The sequence below is a fragment of the Daphnia carinata genome, chromosome 4 (assembly GCF_022539665.2).
Source record: "Daphnia carinata strain CSIRO-1 chromosome 4, CSIRO_AGI_Dcar_HiC_V3, whole genome shotgun sequence".
Classification (NCBI taxonomy): Eukaryota; Metazoa; Arthropoda; class Branchiopoda; order Diplostraca; family Daphniidae; genus Daphnia; species Daphnia carinata.
Window position 1 is genome coordinate 3,859,682 of NC_081334.1, and position 22,934 is coordinate 3,882,615.

Consider the following 22,934-nt stretch of genomic DNA (forward strand, 5'->3'; position numbering starts at 1 on the left):
CAATGGAACTTGGCAATTAGATCAAACGTTTTTTATTTTGATAGCTTTTCTTTCGCAATTAAGGGACCAAATGAAGTGAGATGAATTTTAATCGATGATTTTGTGCAGCCTTCGTTTTTTAAATCGGCATAACAGTAAGCCAGTAAAAAAAGAAGGGACGTCTGTCGGCTGCAGTTCAAACGCATACCGAATTGTGTAAGTAAATATATATATTAGAAGTTCATAATAAGTAGAGTAATAAATTGTGATTGTCTCTTCCTATTTAGTTGAACCTACATTTTTTTTCCAAAATCATTAGTAAATATTGAACTTGTTGGCAATGCTTAAAATACGAGTCTTCATTTCGCGCTTCGTCTGCTCATTTCCATTGTGTTCATGTTTCGACGAAGGAAAGATGATAAATTTTGGGCATAACCAATTCTTCAGGCACTTTGATTAGACTGCTGTTCGCGAAGGAAGTGTTCAGACTATGGATTCGAGGACGAAAGACGGTTGAGAGTAGCATATGTATTATATGTACTGAAAATGGAAGGTAGAAGTATTTCAAGCATACTGCCTTGAGAACAACAGTACACAAGGGGTTTTATTTTCGCCGAAAAGGTAAGGTTAGCAAAACGCCAGTAATCTGGTAAACATTTTCAGTAAATTTCAAAAATTTCAATTGCATCTGTAAAATTCCAGGAGAAACCTATGTAGGGTTTGGATTCTTAAGGCTATCCTCGTATATCTTTTCTATCACGAGGAGAAAATAAGCACATGCTGATGTATCTCATCCTTGCTTATGGTCCTTCTTGGGGAATGCTCATGAAAGAAAAGATATCTGTTTTGTTACATAAATTTAAGACTTAAACTTTGTAATAGTGTATTGTGAAATTTCCAAATGGTAGTGAACTAAATAGTTGTTTGTTAAAAGAATGAAACTGTATCATATGCTTGACACCCAAATAATTTAGTTTGTTTTCTTTTTCTAGGTGAATGATTTGGTATTTCAAACGGAAGAGAACAAAAAAAATTACTGCTCATGTCACTCAAGAGATCTTGACTATCCAGTTGTCCAGACTACCATAGCATGGCTTTTGGAAACCAAGAAAATGTTTTGTTCAAGGTATGCAATTATGTCTGGGCCTTTTTGAATGAGTCTGTTACGCGATCGGGGATTCCCTAGGATTTAGCCAAAGAGGTTACTTTTAGCCGCCACCGCTTATTTTCTAATAACGGAAATCAAATTTTTAAACACTAATTTTTTATCCGTTTAAACAAACGAAAGTAGTGTCCAATACTACTAAAATAATTCATTATGCAATTTGACGTTCAAAGTGCCGTTGTGTTATGTGAATCCGGTTGGGTCGTCTAAGTCATAGTGGTTGATATTGGGATATCAGTAGTCACCGTGTCTCCAACAGATTCACATATGAACAGGATATAGGATGGGCGATATTCATTAAACCAGTATGCATTTGGAAAGTTATAATTGATGTAGATATAACTTCCAGTTTGGTTGTTGTTAGGATACCCCACATACCAATTTGTGTAACTTATTGGCTGAAAAGGTTGTGCCAGTGTAGTCCACTTCCATCAATCTTTACCTTCTTGGGAATACCTACCGGAAGTCCAATAGTAGTCGACCGTCAATTCTAAATTTTAATTCCATTAAACAGTTCAAGTTAATTGTCAAGCTAAGAAATACGACAAGCAATAGTGTTTCTTACTTTGTGTAGTTTTCATGTGCATGTTAATTAACTGGTCTTGTGATTCCACACTGAGCAGTGCCATGCCTTCGCTTCTGCACGTTAGATCTGCACCCTTCCAGTCACGGCGACTTTGGCCACTCTGTTATGCAAATCTGAATTTTTAGGAATCAACCGTGAAGCGCATGCTAGTGGTTACTTACAGATGAATCAGTTGAAAAACAGTAGCATTTTCCTGCCAATTGCCAACATAGCAAATCAGGATTGCCTTTGAAATAATACTGGCAATTTTCTGTTGAATAGAAATTCGAATTGAAACGTCACTTTCGTACTGCACATTGCGAAGTAGTGTGCAATTAATAATTCCATTCAATTCAAATCATCCAATTCCATGATTTTAAGAAAAACGCTACCACAGTTTCGTTTAGCCTTTAAATGTAACAGTTACTTTACATTTTGTTTCCCCCATCTCGCTGTACTGGGACGACTTCGGCCCAACAAACAGCAATAGATATGGTCGTAACGAATAGATTAAAAGTACTTGTATTCATTTTTTATTTTATTTTTTACAGGTTAAGCACAGCCAATATGCAACTGCTCTGTCCGAAGCCGATGGAGCTTAATTTATATCAAAAGGCATCAGGAACCCACCATTGCCGGCATCAGCTTCAGAGATTGTCCAATGCAGTAAGACGCAAGCTAAGCAGACTTCATCCCAATAATCTGTAATAACGGTTACGTCAAGTGTCCTGTCAATCCAACTAAGATGTGTGGAGAATAGTAATCCAGGTGCGGATTATATGTTGTATTACTTCAGCAGTTCAAAGCAATGTAAAAGATTTTTTTAACTTTCTTTTTTTTTTCTCGTCACCGAACGATTAATTCCAGTGTTTCTTATTTTTTCAGAAGGCCTCGGTTGCATGGAGAATCTCGGAATGTTTGAGGCAACATAGATATTATACTAGCACTGGCTATGATTGTCTATAGAATAAAGGAGCAACCAGTAACGGACCTTTTTTAGGGCTGCCGTGTCATGCTGTAAACATACGACGGAACAGCTCGAGGTTCGTTACAATTCAAGCTTTCTCTTGCGCCATCTAACCTTTTCTCAGTAGTTTATACATTGATTGCATCAGGCGCGAAGTAAGTTATTTAGCCATACACGTCAGCCACTTAAATGTCCTGTTGCAATAATTGTACCACTATTAGCCACCATAAAGCAGACATATCCAGATCGAAAATTTCCATGTGATAGTCAAACAAAAGAAAAAAAGAAAGATGAGGCGAATTTTGCTGGTCATTTGCACTTTTTGTTTAACTCACCCCACATGAGCTATGAAAATCGTTGCTTAACAAAGGAATCACAATTCGTTGTCGACGTTGCGTTTAAAGTTTCGGTGAGGTATTGCGCAACGCAAAAAATCACGCAGTAAAGCTTAAAATCCCAGTAAGCCTCTTAATTTAAAATCAGTTAACTCTACTTGGTTGTCAGCAAATATTCATGCCCCCATTCTGATTATGTCTTTTCTTTTTAGGCATAGAAAAATTCAGCCCATCCCATGATGAACCGCTTCATCATCAAAAGGGGCATCCAAAGTGGAGAGCGGAACAAAAACTTAGACCTCGTCGGAAATGGATGTACAAGCTGTGCAATTTCAGGTGAGAATATTTTTATTCATATTTTATATGCTGTTCCTTTCGTACATTGCCTTCCTGCTTAGTCCAGTGATTCGCATATGAATCTTTGATAAGATGCAGAAGAACAGGATATTGGGTACCAATATCCGTTGGCATAGTCTCTGTAGAAACTAAGCTGGACGCAATGTCCGGGCTGGTTATTGGGAGGGTTGTAATCAGAAGGTTGGCCCGTAATCCAATTGGTGTATTCAAATGGCTGAAATGGTTCGTTTGTTGCCCATTCCCATCGCTTATAGCCTGTTTGGGAATAGCTACCCGAAGTCCAATAAGTGTAGGGGTATTCTGCCAACTCTGGAATTCATTTCGAAAATCGTGAGAGCGATAAACGATATACATTTTGTATTTAGAGACTCACCTGGGTGGGTTTCACGTTGGCTGTGGATTAACAAATCTTTTTGCTCCGTTTCAATGCTGAGCAGGGTCATATTTGCTGCTTTACATATTTCATCTGCCTGCGTCCAGTTATAAACCTTAAACAAACAGCGAAATTACTACAAAGTTAAAAATTGTAAATATCTGGGCTTTTATATACTTTGTCTATTACGTCATTGTTGGAAAAGCAAAAACACTTGCTGCCCAAGCTCCAGCAAGGAATGGTCGTGTCGCCTTGTAAATAGGACGGGCAGTATTCTGAAAACATATTGAATCTATTAGCAGGAGGGCGATTTGATTTTAAAACCATTGTTGCACGTTTGGGCGATTTTAGACGCAAATTAGAAACCGTTGTCCATTCTATCTGACGAGATGCATTAGCAATTATGTAATACGTTACCTTTAGGTTCACCTTGATTAATTATTGGTAAGCTGCTTGCCAAACAAACAATTATAAAAGCAGATAGAAACAACTTGACTAGAATTTGCTGCATTGTTTAAGTGTTTTGGTATTCCAAATGGTGGACATTTTTTTGACTGTGTCTTATCGCAATCAGTTTTTAACCGATTGTCCGATTGGTCAGTCACGATGGAATTGAGGGTAGCCACGATAAAGCATGCGAAGAAACTCGTTTGATTTTCAATAATATTGTCAAAATTTGCTTTGTCCTTGTTTCCTTGTCCGCGATTCAACCAAGTGGGAACTGAGCGTTGTTTTCATTTCTTTTTTCATACTATTAGATAATTCTGTCTACGAAGAGGTGAGGCACGTTGTTTATTTATCTTCTTTTCTTTGCATAATCAGATGCAAGAAGTAGATGAAGTGGTCATACAGTGGCTTTAAGAGTTTTTCTATTGTAATGGATTAACCTGTATTTATTTCACACTAAATATTTTCTTTGTTTGTTATTTTTTAAAATCTATTGCAGGGACATTATCCAACATTGGCTAACGTGACGATAATCAGGCTACAAAAACTCACGTAGCCGTCTGGCAATAAAATCGTCCAAATCTGCGTCCCTGCCAATGAACAAGATTATCAGAAACACCGCCATGGTATGTGCTTACAAATAGTTTTCCTTTTTCAGTTATGTCATGCAGTTGTGATTGCAAGGTGGCTTGATTGATTTGTCCCGTCATACGTAATGCCAAATTATTTGTGGAATGTAGTCTTTTGATAGGAGTGCGTGACATAAATCTCGATCTAAAAGGGGCGTTTCCATTCAGGTAACAAGCATGTTCACGCCAAGAAAAATGGTTGTATATGAAACTGTTTTTAGTTGAATCTGCATTCTAGCTGCTTTGTATATAATGTAGATTGAGTAAAACGGGAGCTTGTACTTTTGGTTTGCGGAATACTAGCATATAGCCAGAGTCTGCTTGATAACGTAAAAATCTTTTGGCGATGATCTAGTTGTTGAGCGCATGATGTTGGTGATACATAGAATTCCAAGAGCTTGTCTTAAGAGTATAGCGAACCATATTTGGGCACATTTACAAGTTCAAATGGCTGTTTTCATTTCACATTTTAAAGTTTACGATAGTTGATCAAAAAAGCTCTTGAGCGATAAACCGCATTTTCATGCCCTTGTACAATTAACCTTATGCGATACCTTTTAAGCACTATGGACGTAGTAGATGTTGTGTTTATATATTTACACCAATGTATACATTGTCACGACAAAGAATATTGGATATGTTTTTTAATTTCTCAATTTATATTATTTTAATAGATCTTGTAGCCCTTTCCGTTGAAGGGAATGTGTACTGGTGCGACGGGGAGAACGTATTCGTGGACGGGGGCAACTGGGAGTTCGTAGACGTGGACGGGAGCAACGGGCAAGTGGTCACCCTTGGGTTGGAAACCGGCCTCATCGGCAGCCCAGGTCAAAGTAAGTTTCTCGCCTTCGGGAGAGATCCAGTAGGAAGATCCTTTGTTGGTGTTGCCATAGACGACTTCTCCATCCGATTCTTTTCCATAAGAATCGTAGGTAACTCCTTGGAATTTCTTCTGGACCTGGGATTCTTCGCGGGTGGTGTAGTCGGACTGAGCATAGCTGTAAGTTGAAATTCATTTTTTAAAAAATCATTTAGATCATACTTAGCAAGAGAATTATGGATGTTATCTTACCTCCATTGGCTGCTGCCATCGATGTTGCGCTCATCGGATTGGCTGGTGACGGTGATGTCGTCGTATTTGTTATCCTTGTAGCTTGGTGCAGAGTAGCCTGATGCAGGGTAGTTTGGGGCTTTGTACTCCGGCTTGTAGCTAGCAGCGGCAGCGACGGCCAAGACAGCGGCGATGATAAACTGTTAAAAAATTTTACATTTAATTTCAAATACTGTAAGGTTTGATAGATTGTCTTACCAGCTTCATGTTGTAGTCGGTTGAATTGCTGGAACAACTGATACTTTTGAATCTTAACGTCTGGGCTTATATAGTCGGGTGAAGGGTGTAGAAGAACTTACCTGACCCAATTGAATAGGAAAGATAGTACGCGTTTGGGCGTCGTGCAAGACAAGACTAGACTCTCACTTTTTGTTTTCTTTTGTGAAACCCCATTCGAGATGTTTTTTCGGCTCATTGGAAAACACTGGTGAAGTCACACTATTTTTGCCAAAAGAAAACAGCGTTTTGACGTTCATTTGATCATCCTTCTCCCGAAAGCTACGCGTTTTGCATATATTAATTTGGAAATTAGATTGAACATCTGTTGGTGAAATTAATGCGAAAGCTGCCAAGCGTCTTCATACAATATATTCAGGTCTATAGCTTTCTGTCGATTAAACATCTTTTCTAAAGAAATTAACCTAGATGTGTGTTTTTATATTTTGTTTTTACCTCGAAGTTGATTCATTGATGTAGCGAAACGTAAATAGTAAAGAGCAGTTGGGAGCAAACATTGCGCGGATCTTGAGAAATGTCATAAATCATATTTTGTGTAATAAATCTCGTTATAATTGTTTATGACAGAAACTTGAAAGTAGATAACTAGAGTCTTTCCTTCACATGCCTTTCGCCCTTAGCAATCACTGCATCAAAAAAAAAACTAGTGATACAGTCAAGGTTTTAGAATAGAAATGTCGGTTAACCACCGAAAGAGAGTGAAATGGCCATGGATGTCAAAACTGGGTCAACAAACGCTAAAATATTGAGACGGCACTCCCTGGGCTGTCTACATAAACTCGATTGAAGCAAATCCAAAGCATCACTTGTTCCATCCATCCACTGAAATCAACATGAAGCTGGTAAGAAAACTAAATTTCAATTGTTTTCAACACATTAGTTATTTGACGGGAGAAAAAAACATATCCAATTTCTGTTCATAGTTCGTCGTAGCCGCTCTTCTGGCCGTTGCCATCGCTGCCCCGTCCAGCTACAAACCGGAATACAAAGCCCCTAGCTACCCTACACCGAGCTATTCCGCACCTGGCTATAACAAGGATAATAAATACGGTGAAATCACCGTCACTAACCAATCTGATGAACGAAATCTCGATGGCAGCAGCCAATTCAGGTAAAAGCTATTTTCTATTTACCCCCAAGAATATCGCTTAAGCATTAGTAAAATTTTTAAAACAAACTATGTGATTTTATAGCTATGCCCAATCCGACTACACTACCCGTGAAGAATCTCAAGTACAAAAGAAGATGCAAGGAGTCACCTACGACTCGTATGGAAAAGAATCGTATGGTGAAGTCCTTGCCAACACCAACAAAGGATCTTCCTACTGGATCTCCCCCGAAGGCCAAAAGTTCACTTTGACCTGGGTTGCTGATGAGGCCGGTTTCCAACCCAAGGGTGACCATTTGCCCGTTGCCCCCGTCCACGTCTACGAGCTCCCAGTTGCCCCCGTCCATGAGTATGAACTTCCTGTAGCTCCTGCTCTACCTTACTCTCGCACTGGACCCGGATACTAATTCCCCATTTTCAGTTGAAGATCATAAGAAATCGTATTTACGACAGGAAACTTACGTCTTGTAATTTATAAATGTCAAATTATATATTAATATCTTTTTACGTGGTTCAGCTTTGGCTTGGTGTGTGCACGAGGCATATTTCCATGTTTCATTGCGAGATGTAGAGCTATTCCGACTACTCAGTTTCTCAACGCCTCAAACCAAGAAAGTTGAGGGGATGTTCCCTTTGTTGGAAAGATCTTTAGTAGATGATGTCAAGAGAATTGTTACTAATTTCACGTAGTAATGAAAGGAATGGTATTAGTCCTAAATATGAAAAAGTCATAAGTTGGAAACACGTAATTTGTAGAGCTCTTCTCGATTTTTATTTAAAAAAACAAGATTTCAACTTCCTTTATGCAGTCATCAAAATCAATGGCCGCCAAAGAACCTCTTCGTGGAAGCCTGACCACTTGGTCAATCTTCGAGAAAGTCTTTAGTTGCATATCTGAAAAAGTATATCGATATTATCAGAGAAATTCGTCCTCGTTGTTTATGGGGAAAAATAGCTAAATGTTTTATGCATTTTCAGTAAAAAGAAAAGCAAAAAGAAATGTTTTCTGAAAATCTTGCAACGTATTTCTTTTTAGACATCATCCTTGCCTAGTTTCGCCGATCACACGTAGCAGCTTGCCGACTGCCTTCTTCACTAGCATTAATCTTTGACCTCGGGGTTTTGACTTTTTTGGCGTTTGATCTTCGCGCTTCTCAAGGTATTCTGGGAAGGGAAAAATAAATTTATGTACCAGTATAAAATGTTGACACAATTTAAATTTGCTAGGAAACTATTTCATGACCGTAGGAGCACATGGCTCAGAAGTATCATCGGAATTGCACACGAAACGAGGCTTTTTTATGCGTCCGTACAACATAGTGCAATTCTAGTGGTTTACACAGATATGGGTTTACAGCAATATGTGACTATTGATGGGTGAGTCAATGGAAGAACCTGATCTTTAAAAACTTTTGAGATGAATAAAATATGTTTTCTTACCTGCAGTGACAGGTGAAAGTCAAGATATTACAACGCCAGGTAATGTAATACCAGGTTTTGCAATACTATGTTAATTCACAATGTATAAATGCATCATGTCCGGGAAGCAAATACAGCAGTGACCAATGTGGACTAAAATGGTCAACAACACACATATACCAGGTAGATTCATCCTATTTCGAAGAATTCGGGAAAAAGAATTGAAGTTAATTGCTGTCTAGATTTTGCCTCAAACGTATCCAAGAATTGGGCCTAACCCCTTGCATAGCAAAAGAAAAGAATAAGAAAGAACTAGAACCAATTCGTAAACAGCAAAATGAAGCATGGGAAGCTCTGGAAGAGTTGGATGTTAAACAAAAGGTATTGTTTCGTCTTGGAATTTTATTATTTGTAGGTTTTGTTATTTGGGATAATGTGTTTCTTGGTCTAAAACTCAATAGGAGCTGGATATAACTACAGCAAAAGCTATAAAGTTTACGGTTGACATAAACTCTGACGACGAGGCAGATCATAGCGAAACGGAATCAGCCACCGTCCAGAGCGTCGCATGCGGCATCGGTATTACAGTCAGTAATGCAATTCGACACATGGAGCGATGTTGCAATAAATACGAAAGCCAAACCTCCTTCGGTTCCATCTTTGATACCAAAGTAGAAGGTAACAACGTTTTGTGACTTTTACAATTCAGTAATCGAAAATATTGCAAACGATTTCGTGTTTTATATCCTGAGCATTGCAAAGATCCTGAGGTAATGCTACCGGTTTGTTTCTCTGGCTACAAAATAAAATCCTTTGTCTTCTATTAAGGTCAATGACACTGATGTATGCGGGTATCCTTCAATGCGGGAAGTCTTTCACGAGACTGGAGAATTCTGTCTTATTCAAAAAAAAAGAATCGTGTGAAGCACAACAACTGGGAGAAACTGCGAAGAGCCGAAATCGATATGGAAAGAGCACGCCAGTTGATCAAACTCGAGTTATTCGAAAAAGAACGCCAGAATCAACAGCCATGGCTTAAAGAGCAGGACTTTCACCACTTATGCTTCATTCAACTTTCAATCATGAATTGATGCAGCAACAGTATTCCGGACACCCTTTATCGACTGCAGAAAGCGGCGATACCATAGCGATCAATGAAAACGCCATCAAAGAAGAGGATACTTGTGGATAATAACCAACAGCACGTCACAGCTCTAGGATATCGAAAAGTTCTACTGTGTTGTTGACGTACGGCTTCAGTGAACTTAGAACAGGGAAACACCACCCCAAAAGGAAACTTCTTACTGGGTATCCCAGAAAACTAGGAATTGGCTATGGCTTGGACGCCGATGAGGCCGGTTTCCAACCCAATGGCGACCACTTGCCCGTTGCCCCCGTCCATAAATATGAGGTCCCTGTAGCTCCTACTTCTCGCACTGGAAACTGGATACTGATTCCTCCGTACTCTAAGTTGGAGAAACTAAGAAGCTTTATTCACGACAGTAATACTATGAATTCTAATTTATCAATGTCAGAATATATCTTAATAGGTTTTTACATGGTGGGGCTTAGTTTGGTACGCTAGTTCAAAATGCCAAATATTGTTATTTATGTAATTGTGGGGCATTCGAAATCTGATCAGTTACGCAATTATGTACTAACATATTGTTTTTATTTTTTGGTTTTGCTGAATTTGTTAGGCTTCCTCCGTTTAGATGATTCAACAGAAGCCACCATACCGCTGTAATTATTTATCTTCTCTGTCCAGTTACGTTAGAGCCGGAGTGGTTATTTTACCTATGGATATAGTGATTTCTCAAGGAATACGCTACGTATCATTGTCTATCTTTGGTAAAGATGTGCACACTTGATTCAACCTTTGTAGATAAAGTAATCGCCAGTTGTTGAAACCTAGGAACTCGCCATATTTGCATGTTCCAATGAATGATGTAGAGCAGTTTCGACTGCTTAACTTCTCAACGCATTGAACCAAGAAAGAATCGAAGGATGTTATCTTAACCGACGAGCTGTTTTCGTAAATATGCCAATAGAATTTTCACAAATTTTATGCCATTTAGTAATGAATGCCCACAATGCAGATTGTGTGACAATAAACTTTACTCATTGGAAATGCGTGATTAGCATAGCCCTAACTAAAGCCATGTTGTATGTGCGGCTATTTATATGCAGAAACAAAAGGTAAGAAACCATTTTAAACAAAAAGTGTAGAATCATTTCATCTAAATATACCGTTTGATCTAGATTGGGTACCTATGTGAAGAGCCGCAATCGACCAATTTGTTAAAGTTTGAATTCAATTCCTATCTTTTCGTAGAAATATCTAGTTTTTTAATTTTAAAACAAATCGGGCTTAAAAACAAACCTCGACAAGATAAGCCCGGATCCTTGGATTTTGTTTATTCGCATTTACTATTCGGTTATAAACAAAAAAACCAGATGGCGTTAGCGCGCCTCTATTTCTTTTGTGCTTACGTATGACCTGATGTGACAAGTGAAACCTGTGTTAAAAGTTATTGTTAACTGTGTTATATTACGATGGAAAATTATGTAAAACTAGCAATTATTAAGTGCTTTCATCTCTGTGTATGTTTTGGAAGAAAAGAAAATCAAATGGATCATAGTTTATGTAATGGGCAAAACTTGCCGTCACCTATGCAAGATGCCAAATACAAACAATCGTAGATTGCACTGTTAGCAATCTATGACCTTAGCATTCCATCTTGCTACTCTGTTGCTTGCTAAAAGGTATATGACTCATATTTTGCCCATTAGTATACAAATTGGCATATTTCTGCCTTTAAGATCTACCTCGGGACACTGACAATTCAGAAGACACCAACCTTCAAGGAAGGTCACCAACGATGGGAATTCTTTGGATAGAACATCACTGTCTCACTCTACAACTCTTTGTGCAGTCAACATCATGAGTTAGTTTTAACTGGATGAGTGCGGCATACTCTTCTATGTTTTCCGATTAACCATCATCAGCCAACACACATAGACATGGACCTCAAAACTATTTGTTTCTGGTATCATAAGCTTTTTCTTTGTCTAGCATTACATTTTCAAATTTAATATCCCATCATAGGACTACCAAGTCTTCATCTTTTTCAGCAAAATATCTGGCCCTACAATTTTGTCAGTCTTCAGACAACAAATGTAAATAAAATTGCTTTCTATTACATCAGTAATATTATTCCTCATGTAGTGACACATTTTCTTCTCATTTATCATTTAGAATCATGCGATCTTCATTGTTTTGTCCCACGCAAAATTTAAAATCAACATTGTAAATTTTGCTGCTTCTTCGCTTCATCATCCGTCTTCATCTCGCTTTGCGCCTCATCTTCGCCTCGTCTTCACCCCGTCATCGCATCGTCCGTCACCCCATTTTCGCCTTGCCCGTCGCCCCGTCATCACTTCGCCCGTCGACCCGCCATCACCTCGCCCGTTGCCCCGCCATCGCCTCGCCCGTCGCCCCGTCATCGCTTCGCCCGTCGCCCCGTCATCGCCTCGCCCATCGCCGTGTCATCGCCTCGTGGTCGCCTCGTGGTATCGTTTTGTTTTTGTTTGTATTATGTATGTTAACTAACCCATTGGCTGCCACCCACCCTCTTTGATCCCCTTTTTTTTTTAGCATGACAGGGACGGGCCGCGCTGTTCTGCTCCATGGTCATCTACCATGGGGTGGAGCAGCGCCACTGCCCAAAATTGGCCGAACGGCCCTTAGGCAATGCACCCGTAGGGAATTCCCTTTTTCGATACGGCTGATGAGACCGGGGGTGTGCATTCCCGGAAAGGTCTCATCGCCGTGTCAGCCCGGACTTGTCCTATGGCAAGTCCCTTTGGCCGCTATCCGTATGATAGCGGTGGTAGCGACTGTAGGTAAGGGTGGCGTGGCAGCCAATGGGTTAGTTTTAAGTGTATTTGTGTATGTATTTTGTATTGTATGTGCAATATGTACAGTGGTGGATTTGAGGGTGGAAGGAGGGACAATAAAAAGCGTTTTACATGATTTATTTTCGTATTTATTGGATGATGTGGGGATCGAACCCAACATTTCGAGGATGCCGATCACGTGCTTTCCATTATTTTACATATATTGGATGATATGGGGATCGAACCCAAGAATTCTAGCATGCCAATCACGCGCTTTACCTGTAATCTAATCACGAGTTATTTCCATTTAATAGTCCTCCCATAATAGCTTTGTATGCAGTTCATTTTAACATAGCCTTCAAAATATAAAGGTAGGGTTGTAAGAAAAGCCATAGCGCAGAGGTAGCGTGCTGGGCTGGTGTCTGAAAGGTCTGTGGTTCGATTCCCAGCCCGGATGCTATTGCTTCATCGCCAACGAGATGTCTAGGATATTACCAGGCCAGAAAAAATCTTGGACAGAAGACATCGGATGGTCGAGAGAAATGAATTTTTAACGATTTTTCGTTATATCGACAATTAAATGGGAATTTTTAAAAGTAGTATGTGTGGAGAGTCTGGGTATTGAACTTTAGTCCTTCGGCTTCTGAAGCCGATGCTTTTCCACTGAGCTATTTCACATATTTTTATACTACTATTACTATTGGTGATTTTAGGAATGGCTTCTGGACTTAGAAAAAAACGACCAACACCTACTTTCGATCTCCTGAACCAGTGGTCAGGCAACGGCTTGGCTGGCTCGAAAAATCGAAAACATGAGACCACTTGCCTTTTCCAAGACCAGACAACGGCTTGGCTGGCTTGGAAAATCGCAGCCAGGACTCAGGCCACTTGCCCTTCCGAAGACCAATACCTCATACAACAGAAAACCTTTTTTTTTTTCTCTGACAGGTGTTTTATCATTTTGCCATCAGCTGTACGTCAAACCCAGTGAGAGCGAAATGTGGACTTGGAAATATTTTCTGAAACACTTTTTTTCATGCCCCTTTGGCAAAAAGAACATTTCAGTCACACGCTGGGAATCGAACCATAGCCTTTTGGCTTCCTTTGCAGATATTTTACTGGTCTTACTTCCACTACGTATACGAAAGTAACCACCATTTTTTTTTTTTTTTTTTTTTTTTGTGATTTTGAACGTGTTTACAATTGCGTAAATATTCTGTTTACAATGCCAAATTTAGGATAAAATCTGGATCTGTAATCAGGATATTTTTGACTAAAAGTTCTTAGTTACTTAGCATCAAAATATATTTTTTTAGTTAGTTTAAGAGGAGCCAAACAATAATACAAATATTTTAAGAAAATGAATCTACCATTGAGATGAATACCACTTGTTGCAGAAGGGTCTTCCATTTTCTAGTCTTCTCTTCTTTGGTCATGAAGTACTTTCACTGTCCTGTCACAGCATAAAAATGTGTCGTAGCCAAGGGTTTTAATCAATTTCCAGCAGATCGTCTGTTTATTGAAGGAACAACTACGATGAAAAACACTGTCTTATTGCTTTATATACATGACATGGGCGTGTTTTTTTTGTTTTCAATTACGACAAAATGTAAAGAAGAACAGAATAATAACACTGAGTATGTTATCCTTTTTGACGATCTGAAATGCAACAGCTTTAGTCTAGCTTCTTTGAAACCATCATGCTGGCATGATTTTTTCTCTCTTACTTACGTATCATAGCAAAGGACCTTGAGGACAATCTTGATCTTGCCCGTCTTCGTTGCTGTCATCATCGGAAAGATCGTCGTCATCTTCACTCCATTCCGACTGGCTGGTTTCTGCCTGGAGAGCGGCAGCGCTGGCCAGTATTTGGCGCACTTGTTCCTGTTCCCTCTGCACGTCAACGGCCACCTCCCCCCGTTTGCGCTCGTCGTCCGTCGCATTTTCGTATTCACTTTTCTTGGCCTGGCTTTTAAGACTAGGGAAGAGACCTTCTGACCGTGTCGGACTACTTATATCCAAAGGAAATCTGTAAAACAATAAACCAAATAAAAAACGATAAAAGCTTCCCATAGATTTAATAATTACCTGCTAGTCTGCAGTTTGGTTGATTCGGGCAAGTCTGAAAGGCCTCGACGGGAGCGAACTGTTTCGCCAGCAGCTGGTGTCAGTTGAGCGTCATTTTGTTTTCTTGAGGATCGAAGCGTAAACCAAAGACGCTCCCGATTTCTGATGTGCTACTGGGACTGCTAACAGCTGAGCTGGATTTCGTGCCGTCGGAGCTAATGATGAGCAATTTGGGTGGCGAAGGCGGTTGAGAGCGTTGCTGTTCCTGTTCTGTCGTTTCGTCTTCCTCTTCGTCATCATCTTCGGCTTGCGCTTCCGGTTCGTCTTCGTCAACAAATTCAAAACTTGCACACGATTCTGCTACGCATGATTCCGCCATCAGATCAGAATCAGCGCCTGTAGTACCCGATTTCATGGAGCGATTGCTACTTCCGGCAGTCGTCAACTTGGCCGTCGGAACTTTCAATAAATGCAAATCTAAATGGTGAAAAACAACGTTAAGAAATACGTCATCAATTAAGATGGAGATGCTGTTTACCTTTCAATTCAATCGACTCTGCCGCCGGTGCAGCGGCCCTAGCTGCTGGGCGTGCTGGAGTGGGGAGAGATGGGACAGCTTCACCCACTTGGCCACTAGTGTGTTGTCTCTTGAGAGGTGGAGCGCTTGGCGAATTTTGCAACTGGATCGGTCCGGCCGCCACTGTCCTGACGCATAATCCAACGCCTAAGGGCGATCCGTTTTCCGTCTCCGAGCAGCTGCGTATCGGACTGAGATTCTGCATTTGTTGTTGTTGCTGCTGGTGGTGATGGATGCGACCGTTGCTCCGGGGGGGTTGGGAGCGCTACCGTGCCGAGGGACTGGTGGATTGGGCTGGATGTTAGGAATGAATGACTGATTGTTGTTGATGTTGCAACTGTTTATGGTATGGGCTTTGGAGAAACGAGGAATTTGATGATAGGCCGATGTCGGTGGAGGAGGAGGAATCAACGGTGGCACTATCATTTCTTCTGATAGCGGATGAAATCTGGGGTGACCCGGATCGTGCATTGGACTGCGTCTTTCTCGAATTGCACTGCCGCCACTGCCACTGTTGCTCCTTCCAACCGGCCTCAGCTGCCCTAGGGGGCCAGCCATTTGTTGCTGATGATTTTGCTGTCGAATTTGCTGGTGGACTAACGCCAGCGGCGTTATGACTCCACCGTACATCGAGGCCATAAAATTCGAATTGTGATGATTGGGTCGTTTCGTCATCATCAGCGCAATATCATCGACGCGGATAGTGGCTGGCTGTTTGCGATCCGTCAGGAAGTAAGTCGTCACCAATGTTCATTCCAACACGCAGCGTGAAATTATTGGACGAATTCTCAAATAATCAATAAATCAAATAATCAAATGAGCCGTCTAGCTCGATATAGAACTCGTGGAAATCGGTGATGGACGCGAAAAAAACGCCCAATCGCGATTAACTATGATGCTACAGTTCCAGATTGCTCCTCGTTTTGTGGCCGTCTTGGCCGAGAAAATGCTGGGCCACGTGCGACGGCAGTAAATTGAATAGGATGCGCCGATTGCTGTGCTGCAACGCGTCCATCTTCTGTTTCTCCTCCTTAGCTTGCCTTTGCAGCAGAAAATCTAGACGAGCCGTCCACTCGACTTGGCGTCCATGCAAGATGACTCCCAGCAGGAAGAGTAGCAGCTGTAAAGAGCCCATAGCGCGCAAAGGGATCAGCGTTCCAGTGCGGGCGTCATAGCAGTCGAGGATGGGCCGATGGGTCAGGTGGAAGAGCAGCAAAGAGACGGATGTCACCAGAATCAATCCGATTCCTTTGACTACGGCAGGCAAACGTAAACAGATGGCCACGCCCAGAAAGCCGAGTACGCCGGACAGGATGATGTAGTGCGGCAACGGGCAACTTCGATGGTCTACAACGACTGAGCCAGCGGCAGATGGCGTGACATTAGACGACACAATGGGGGCGCACACGTTTTCGGGACGGCAAGTGAACTGATCAAAAATCAATCAATTATTGTCGATTGAATTCTTAAATATGAAACCATTAAAATTAAATAAATACCACGTTAACTTGTGCGACGGCGCACAAGAGGACGATCGTAAAGACGGTGATGGCTAGCCGGAAGGCAAAAGCGTGCGTCACATTCCAACGCAGCCATCGGAGCCGGGCGGCCAAGAGCATCATGAGCAAGACGGCCGTCCAGACAAAGGCCGTGAGGAAGAGGAGCAGGAGAATGAGCGTCCGCGGCAAAACGGCCAGCTGGACACTACCCAAAAACACAAGCAAGACCAGATTGAAGCCAACAAACTTCCGAAACTGCTATCCGCATCCCGTTGGTACTACACATAAAAGGCCGGAATTTTACAAAACCATTGCTTTCACAAAAGAACACATGATGGGCGTTACTTTTTCCTCTTTGAGCGAGTCACGGAAGCAGAGGGTTAGCGCGTGGACATGATTGGATTTCTCTTGTCCCATCGAACGTGCCTCGATCGCCTGAGCTAAGAATTTGTTGACCCTATTGGTCGGTTGATGTTGATGGAAACTGGCATGGCGCTTTTTTAGTGGCCGTTTCAACTTATCCGTCACCTTGTTCTAATGCAAACAAAAATATAAACATTAAATGAAATTGGATGCGCGTTATTTATTTGATATTTTTTACGCGTTACCTTTTTATGGCCAGCCATGCTAGGACCGGAACTGTGACAATTGGCCGGGTTCTGTTGATGTTGCCCGTAAATAATGATTCAATGCATATTCTTCATATGCCGCACATCCATTCAAGAAATATGAATGCCCTAAGACACCAGACAAAACAAAGAATTAGAATAAACTTCAGAAAGGACATCGTGCATGAAAAACAAAAAAAAAACCTTTTTCCTAGAACATAACTTGCTTCTTTTCCCAATCATGAGTCAGTGAATTTCACAGTTTCACCACGAAGTGTATTTGTTTCTGTAGGCCATCACCCTGACGTCAGCAAGAGTGCTACGACCCAATTCTGAGATCTAATTGACCCCAGTTCCAATAATACTCTAAAATTTTCAACAATAAATTATGTTTTGTTTTACACATACCTTTCCAGTAATTTCACATGTTGCCACCTTGGGCACTGTGGATGGGTTGAGTCTATATTTGCAGTTGTCAACTCATCGCAAATTGACGACCCTGAAGTAATCTACATTAAGTCATATAAGTACACCAAGTACAATAAGACATTGTTCTACAGTAAGATATCCAATCATTCTGACCATTCTGTATGAAAGAACCAGCAATAACATACCAGCCTTCCATCATACCTATTCCAGATGAGATTATGGTTATTGAATTGCTTCACCATTCTTAAACATATAGTGCAAACACAGGCAGGTCCCTTAAAACAGGTAAACAAAGAGGTAGTCACACATTTGCATACGTAAATATAAATTCTACGCAAGATGCAATGGAAGGACAACCTGCCCCACATTAAAAGCGGTTTAAGCTGTCATCTGTAAAAAAAAACGTGATAAATTAATCCTACCCTAAATTGCTGGATTACTTTAATATACCTGAACATAAAAACACACAACAAACTGTGATTGGGAATTCTTGAAATACTACGAAGGTGCCAATCAAGGGAACCAAAACTACACAATTACATGTCATGAAAGTTTGTGTGATACTGTGCTATGTAAAAACTTGCCCTTTCGAATACCAATGGCATTTTGATGTAATGTAGTGTGTACTTAATCATGAAATTTAGTTGGAGGTGTGCTTGTCCAACATGATCCTTCCCTGTAAAAAAATGGAAAAAATAAAATTAATGGATGTAGTTGTGATACCAATTTGAAAAACATACTGATGTATGTTACACATATTTTGCTTCAGGAAGTCAAGTTGAGTAACAAAAGAATCTGGATTTTACACAAGAATTGAGTACAAAATTCTACAAGTCTGCTATATAGAATCAGTTACTAAAATAAAATTGAAACTTGTTAAATCAAAAATCATGATAACCAGAATCATTTTGACCAATTTGACTTCTCCAAATTTCATTAATTTCGATAAAATTCCATTTTACGTTTGATATATACGTATTTAGCTACAAACCTTCCACGCACATTATTCAGAGAACACAGATGACTTTTCAGTCATCATACCACGGCTTTGGAGTTTTTAGGAAGCAAATGTTCATTTTCAGAAGGTGCCCAATCGTTTTTTATTCTGCCGTCAAGTCGTATTTTTGAGGGTATTTCGTATTGTAAATAGAAAAATAAAAATTTTAAGTACGAAATCATAAGTATATTGATGAATTAAAATATTCAAGGTTTTTTTTATAGTTTATATGGAATTTTACAAACCGGTACATCGTAACGCGGCAACAGTGCGTTTCTTGTTTACAGACCGGCTAGACTTTGACTTAACCAACGTCGGAATTTACTTGTCGAGTTAAAGCTGATAATTTTTACTAGTCAATACCTTACCTTTGGTTTATTGATATATCGCAATCCATCATGTCTGAAACAACTGGAAAGGTAAAGATTGGTCTATTTGTACTGTTTAAATAATCCCTTGTAAATGTTAGACTAGTATAAATTAAGAAATTTTGTAGTATGGCTATTATAAACAGAAGAATGGAGACATATTTCTAAGTTACTCTTACCTTTGTGTGTGATATATTAGATGATCACCTGCCGTGCTGCTGTTGCTTGGGCAGCAAAGGAACCCCTCAGCCTTGAAACAGTTGAAGTGGCACCACCTCAAGCTGGAGAAGTCCGTATTAAGATTGTGGCAACTGGTGTCTGCCATACAGATGCTTACACTTTAGACGGACATGATCCTGAAGGAATCTTCCCTTGCATTCTTGGTCATGAAGGTGGTGGCATTGTAGAAAGCATTGGAGAAGGAGTGACGTCTGTTTCTCCTGGTAAAGCTAGATTCAGCTCCATTGTTAAGATGGTTATTGGACCTTAATAACTTATTCATTAGGGGATCATGTAATTCCCCTTTACACCCCACAATGCTATGAATGCAAATTCTGCAAGTCTTCCAAAACAAATCTCTGTGTTAAAATTCGAGCTACCCAGGTAAGGTATATTCATAAATAATCAGTATAAATGTGTGATGTGGAAGTTTTACCTCTGTAGGGAAAAGGAGTAATGCCTGATGGAACAACTCGTTTTAAATGTAAAGGCAAAGACGTGTTTCACTTCATGGGATGTTCCACATTTTCCGAATACACAGTCTGCGCCGAGATTTCTGTTGCCAAGGTAATCATAGAATGTCAGCATTTTTCGCTTGAAACGGTATGTTAGTATTTCTTTAATGTTTACGTTTGGGTCTAGGTGAATAGTGTTGCTCCCCTTGAAAAGTGTGTCTCTTGGGGTGTGGTATTTCAACTGGATACGGAGCAGCATTGAATACTGCTGGAGTGGAGGCCGGTTCAACTGTAGCGATTTGGGGCTTAGGTTAGTTAAATTATGATCTGCCAAACTGCGTGAGCAATTATTGCTAACTCAACATAAAAATTAACAATGATGTTGGAATTTTTACCTAAGTGCTATTTCTTTGTAGGCGCTGTTGGTTTGGCTGTTGCCATGGGATGTCAGCAAGCTGGTGCTAGCCGAATTATCGGTGTCGACGTCAATCCAGCAAAGTTTGAATTCGGTAGTCAAATTTACCTAACAATTTAAGGTGAAAACATTACTTGGTAGCCTACTATTATTTTATGTTATTTAGCCAAGAAGTTTGGGGTTACGGAATTTGTCAATCCTAAAGATCACGAAAAGCCGATTCAAACTGTACTGATTGAAATGACGGATGGCGGAGTCGACTATTCTTTTGAATGCATTGGAAACGTGGGATGCATGGTACGCATTTTTTAAACAGATTTTTCCTGAATTATCTCCTAATAATAATCAACTTGTGATTAAAGAGAGCTGCATTAGAGGCTTGCCATCGAGGTTGGGGAGTATCGGTTATTATCGGAGTTGCGGCGTCCGGACAAGAGATTTCAACACGACCTTTTCAATTAGTTACTGGTCGTGTCTGGAAAGGAACAGCTTTCGGAGGTAGTATTCAGTGCTACTTATTAATGGCTTATTTTAATTTGACATTTGAGGGAATTAGGTTGGAAATCGCGCGACAGTGTTCCTCGTCTAGTTGAGGATTATTTGAGCAAAAAAGTCAAAGTTGACGAGTTTGTTTCTCACGACGTGCCTTACGAAGAAATTAACAAGGCGTTCCATTTGATGCATTCTGGCCAAAGGTAATGCAATTATGATTTACAAATTTTAGCTACATTTGATAGTTAACTAATTGCTTTTGTTCTGCATAGCATCCGTTCTGTGGTTCATTTTTAATTACCGAAGAATTCAGATGAAATTTGCTTACAAGTCTCAAGCTAAACAGAATTTAGTACTGGTTAATGTTTACTCTGGGTTACATGCATATATCAATACAAATATTCTAAAAAAAAAATCCCAAATGAAGTTTGGAACGTGATCAAGTATTTTTTTTTTACATGTTAATAGTTGCTTAGTAAAGCGAACTTTGTAGAAAAAAAATACTTAAGCATTAAAAGTTATACTTTACTTAGATTTCAAATAGTCGTGAAATTTCGTTTCCCGATTACGAAGGAAACTATTTAACGGAGAAGTAAGAAACTTAAACGGTTCAGTCATGCTGGTGCATAAAAAATGTATCAAACTAAGCTAACCTACTCAGGAATGCTACCCCATAACGGGGGAAAAAACATGAAACGAACGACGTGACTCCCTTTATATCCTACATACCTCATTATCGGTTAACTTTCCAGTATTTCGATCAGAAAACACAGACGGAAAGTCATGCACGCGCCGGGTGAAAGATCCAACCATGGGTCAAACGGCCTGTCAGGATAGCGTGCTCTACGGCAAATTTGTTAGACGGCCAGCTTGTAGTACTCATGTTTGCTGTTAATTAGCAAATTAGACATCCAATTACAGCAGTAAATTCTCATAAGTTAGCTGAAGCTGGCGTGACGAGAAATCCTGTAATGCAAAAATTAGAATGAGAATCGATCGCCTTTCATTCCATCCACATGACACAATCCTTTACCACGATATGGACTGCTGACTCAACTAGTTAAGAATTCTCGTATGACCTTGGCGCTGACAAATAAGAATCCTTTATTTTCCGACTGAGACACAGCGGTGTTGTGGTTTCGTCCCGATATGGTTTCTGAAAAATATAAGATAATAAGGAAGTGTCAGATGTAGTTTTATTTTTTCTCCATTTTTTAAACAGTTGAGCATGCATATTATTCCCATGCAATTTTTAAAGTGACACTAGTCTGCCTGATGTAAAAAAAATCAAAACCAACAGATCAGGATCTGTTTCCAATCTAATTTGGTGTTGATAATTTGCATTGCACAACTATTACTTTTTAGACTAACACAGCTTTTATGGTAAGTGGATGAGTCAGTATTCCACGAATTGCTTGGAGTGACGAAATGTTGAGACTGGCAGCTCATTTGCAATCTAAATCAATTTTAACTAGCTTGGGGCTCTGTCAAAAAGCTTGTTTGCCTTGAAAAGTTCCACATAGCTTTTACACAGTGGTTATAGCTTGTGAAGGGTTCACTGGTCATTCGTAAAACATGGGGAATTGTCAATCCCTCAAACAAATACTTAACTAATGGAATTGAATAATGATACAGATTTTTAAAACTACAGAAAGGAATGTTGTAGTATTACCTTTTATATTTAATGGCGTCAAGTCCAGAAACCTTCATTGTAACAGTCTTCGACAACACACCTCGAGTTAATGAGTTCTATTTATAAATGGTTCATGTATGTCGTCTGCTGGCACCAACATAAAAAAAAAGAAAACCGTCTGAATACGAAGATCCAAAATAATTCCAAGGCCAATGACATTGGTGCTGTGCGTGACACTTTGAGTGTAAAAAAAAATCTTAAACTATTCAGTGATCCGTCAACCGAACGCAGGATTCTTTTCTTTTTCTTTTTAAATTTCTATGTATTTCGAGTGTTATGGAAAATCAGGAACGAGAGCAATACAAGAGACTTCCCCTATAGCAGTAATTAAAGGAAAAAAAATGAAATAAACGAAATATTACAAATGTTTTTGCGAGTTTTTTCGTCTACACACACAACCGTGTAAAAAATGGCTTCAAGCTGGCAAGGACTCGAACAGACGGGGAGCGACTTTTCTTTTTCAATTTTCAGCATCAACTAAATCAAGGGAAAAAAAAGAAAACCTGTTTGCATAAAAAAAAAA

The 22,934-nt window shown here is 39.9% G+C and overlaps 5 protein-coding genes, 2 long non-coding RNA genes and 1 pseudogene across 7 annotated transcripts; 3 read left to right on the forward strand and 5 right to left on the reverse strand.

Annotated features, from left to right (window-relative positions):
• The first annotated feature begins 380 nt into the window (after positions 1-380).
• Positions 381-4,994, forward strand: LOC132087922 (uncharacterized). The gene is made up of 6 exons (XR_009420876.1): positions 381-600; positions 972-1,105; positions 2,261-2,519; positions 2,595-2,752; positions 3,224-3,347; positions 4,688-4,994. It is a non-coding gene; the product is annotated as an uncharacterized LOC132087922 (long non-coding RNA).
• Positions 3,397-4,266, reverse strand: LOC130695154 (uncharacterized). The gene is made up of 4 exons (XM_057518279.2): positions 4,159-4,266; positions 3,919-4,016; positions 3,742-3,856; positions 3,397-3,677 (listed from the first exon to the last, which is right to left on the reverse strand). The coding sequence occupies exons 1-4, from the start codon at positions 4,250-4,252 to the stop codon at positions 3,406-3,408; spliced, it is 579 nt and encodes a 192-aa protein (XP_057374262.1). The 5' UTR covers positions 4,253-4,266; the 3' UTR covers positions 3,397-3,405.
• Positions 4,995-5,396: 402 nt separating the features above from the next.
• LOC130694304 (endocuticle structural glycoprotein SgAbd-2-like) lies at positions 5,397-6,263 on the reverse strand. Its single transcript, XM_057517379.2, has 3 exons — positions 6,127-6,263; positions 5,890-6,068; positions 5,397-5,815 (listed from the first exon to the last, which is right to left on the reverse strand). The coding sequence occupies exons 1-3, from the start codon at positions 6,133-6,135 to the stop codon at positions 5,485-5,487; spliced, it is 519 nt and encodes a 172-aa protein (XP_057373362.1). The 5' UTR covers positions 6,136-6,263; the 3' UTR covers positions 5,397-5,484.
• A 372-nt stretch (positions 6,264-6,635) lies between these two features.
• LOC130694305 (cuticle protein CP14.6-like) lies at positions 6,636-7,780 on the forward strand. The gene is made up of 3 exons (XM_057517380.2): positions 6,636-7,007; positions 7,089-7,276; positions 7,359-7,780. Exons 1-3 carry the CDS (start codon positions 6,999-7,001, stop codon positions 7,678-7,680), a joined length of 519 nt encoding a protein of 172 aa, XP_057373363.1. The 5' UTR covers positions 6,636-6,998; the 3' UTR covers positions 7,681-7,780.
• A 6,358-nt stretch (positions 7,781-14,138) lies between these two features.
• On the reverse strand, positions 14,139-15,986 carry LOC130695153 (uncharacterized; annotated as a pseudogene).
• On the reverse strand, positions 15,983-17,703 carry LOC132087919 (Ca(2+)/calmodulin-responsive adenylate cyclase-like). Its single transcript, XM_059495025.1, has 5 exons — positions 17,548-17,703; positions 17,344-17,472; positions 17,081-17,269; positions 16,736-17,013; positions 15,983-16,665 (listed from the first exon to the last, which is right to left on the reverse strand). The coding sequence occupies exons 4-5, from the start codon at positions 16,856-16,858 to the stop codon at positions 16,135-16,137; spliced, it is 654 nt and encodes a 217-aa protein (XP_059351008.1). The 5' UTR covers positions 16,859-17,013; positions 17,081-17,269; positions 17,344-17,472; positions 17,548-17,703; the 3' UTR covers positions 15,983-16,134.
• Positions 17,704-19,049: 1,346 nt separating this feature from the next.
• LOC130694296 (alcohol dehydrogenase class-3-like) lies at positions 19,050-21,133 on the forward strand. The gene is given in 11 exon segments (XM_057517368.2): positions 19,050-19,188; positions 19,337-19,580; positions 19,643-19,740; positions 19,801-19,923; positions 19,999-20,023; positions 20,026-20,121; positions 20,228-20,320; positions 20,393-20,523; positions 20,589-20,724; positions 20,783-20,921; positions 20,991-21,133. Coding segments are annotated over 11 exon segments (1,131 nt in total). The 5' UTR covers positions 19,050-19,167; the 3' UTR covers positions 21,016-21,133.
• A 115-nt stretch (positions 21,134-21,248) lies between these two features.
• LOC130694313 (uncharacterized) lies at positions 21,249-22,600 on the reverse strand. Its single transcript, XR_009001979.2, has 3 exons — positions 22,391-22,600; positions 21,752-21,874; positions 21,249-21,684 (listed from the first exon to the last, which is right to left on the reverse strand). It is a non-coding gene; the product is annotated as an uncharacterized LOC130694313 (long non-coding RNA).
• Positions 22,601-22,934: the final 334 nt, after the last annotated feature.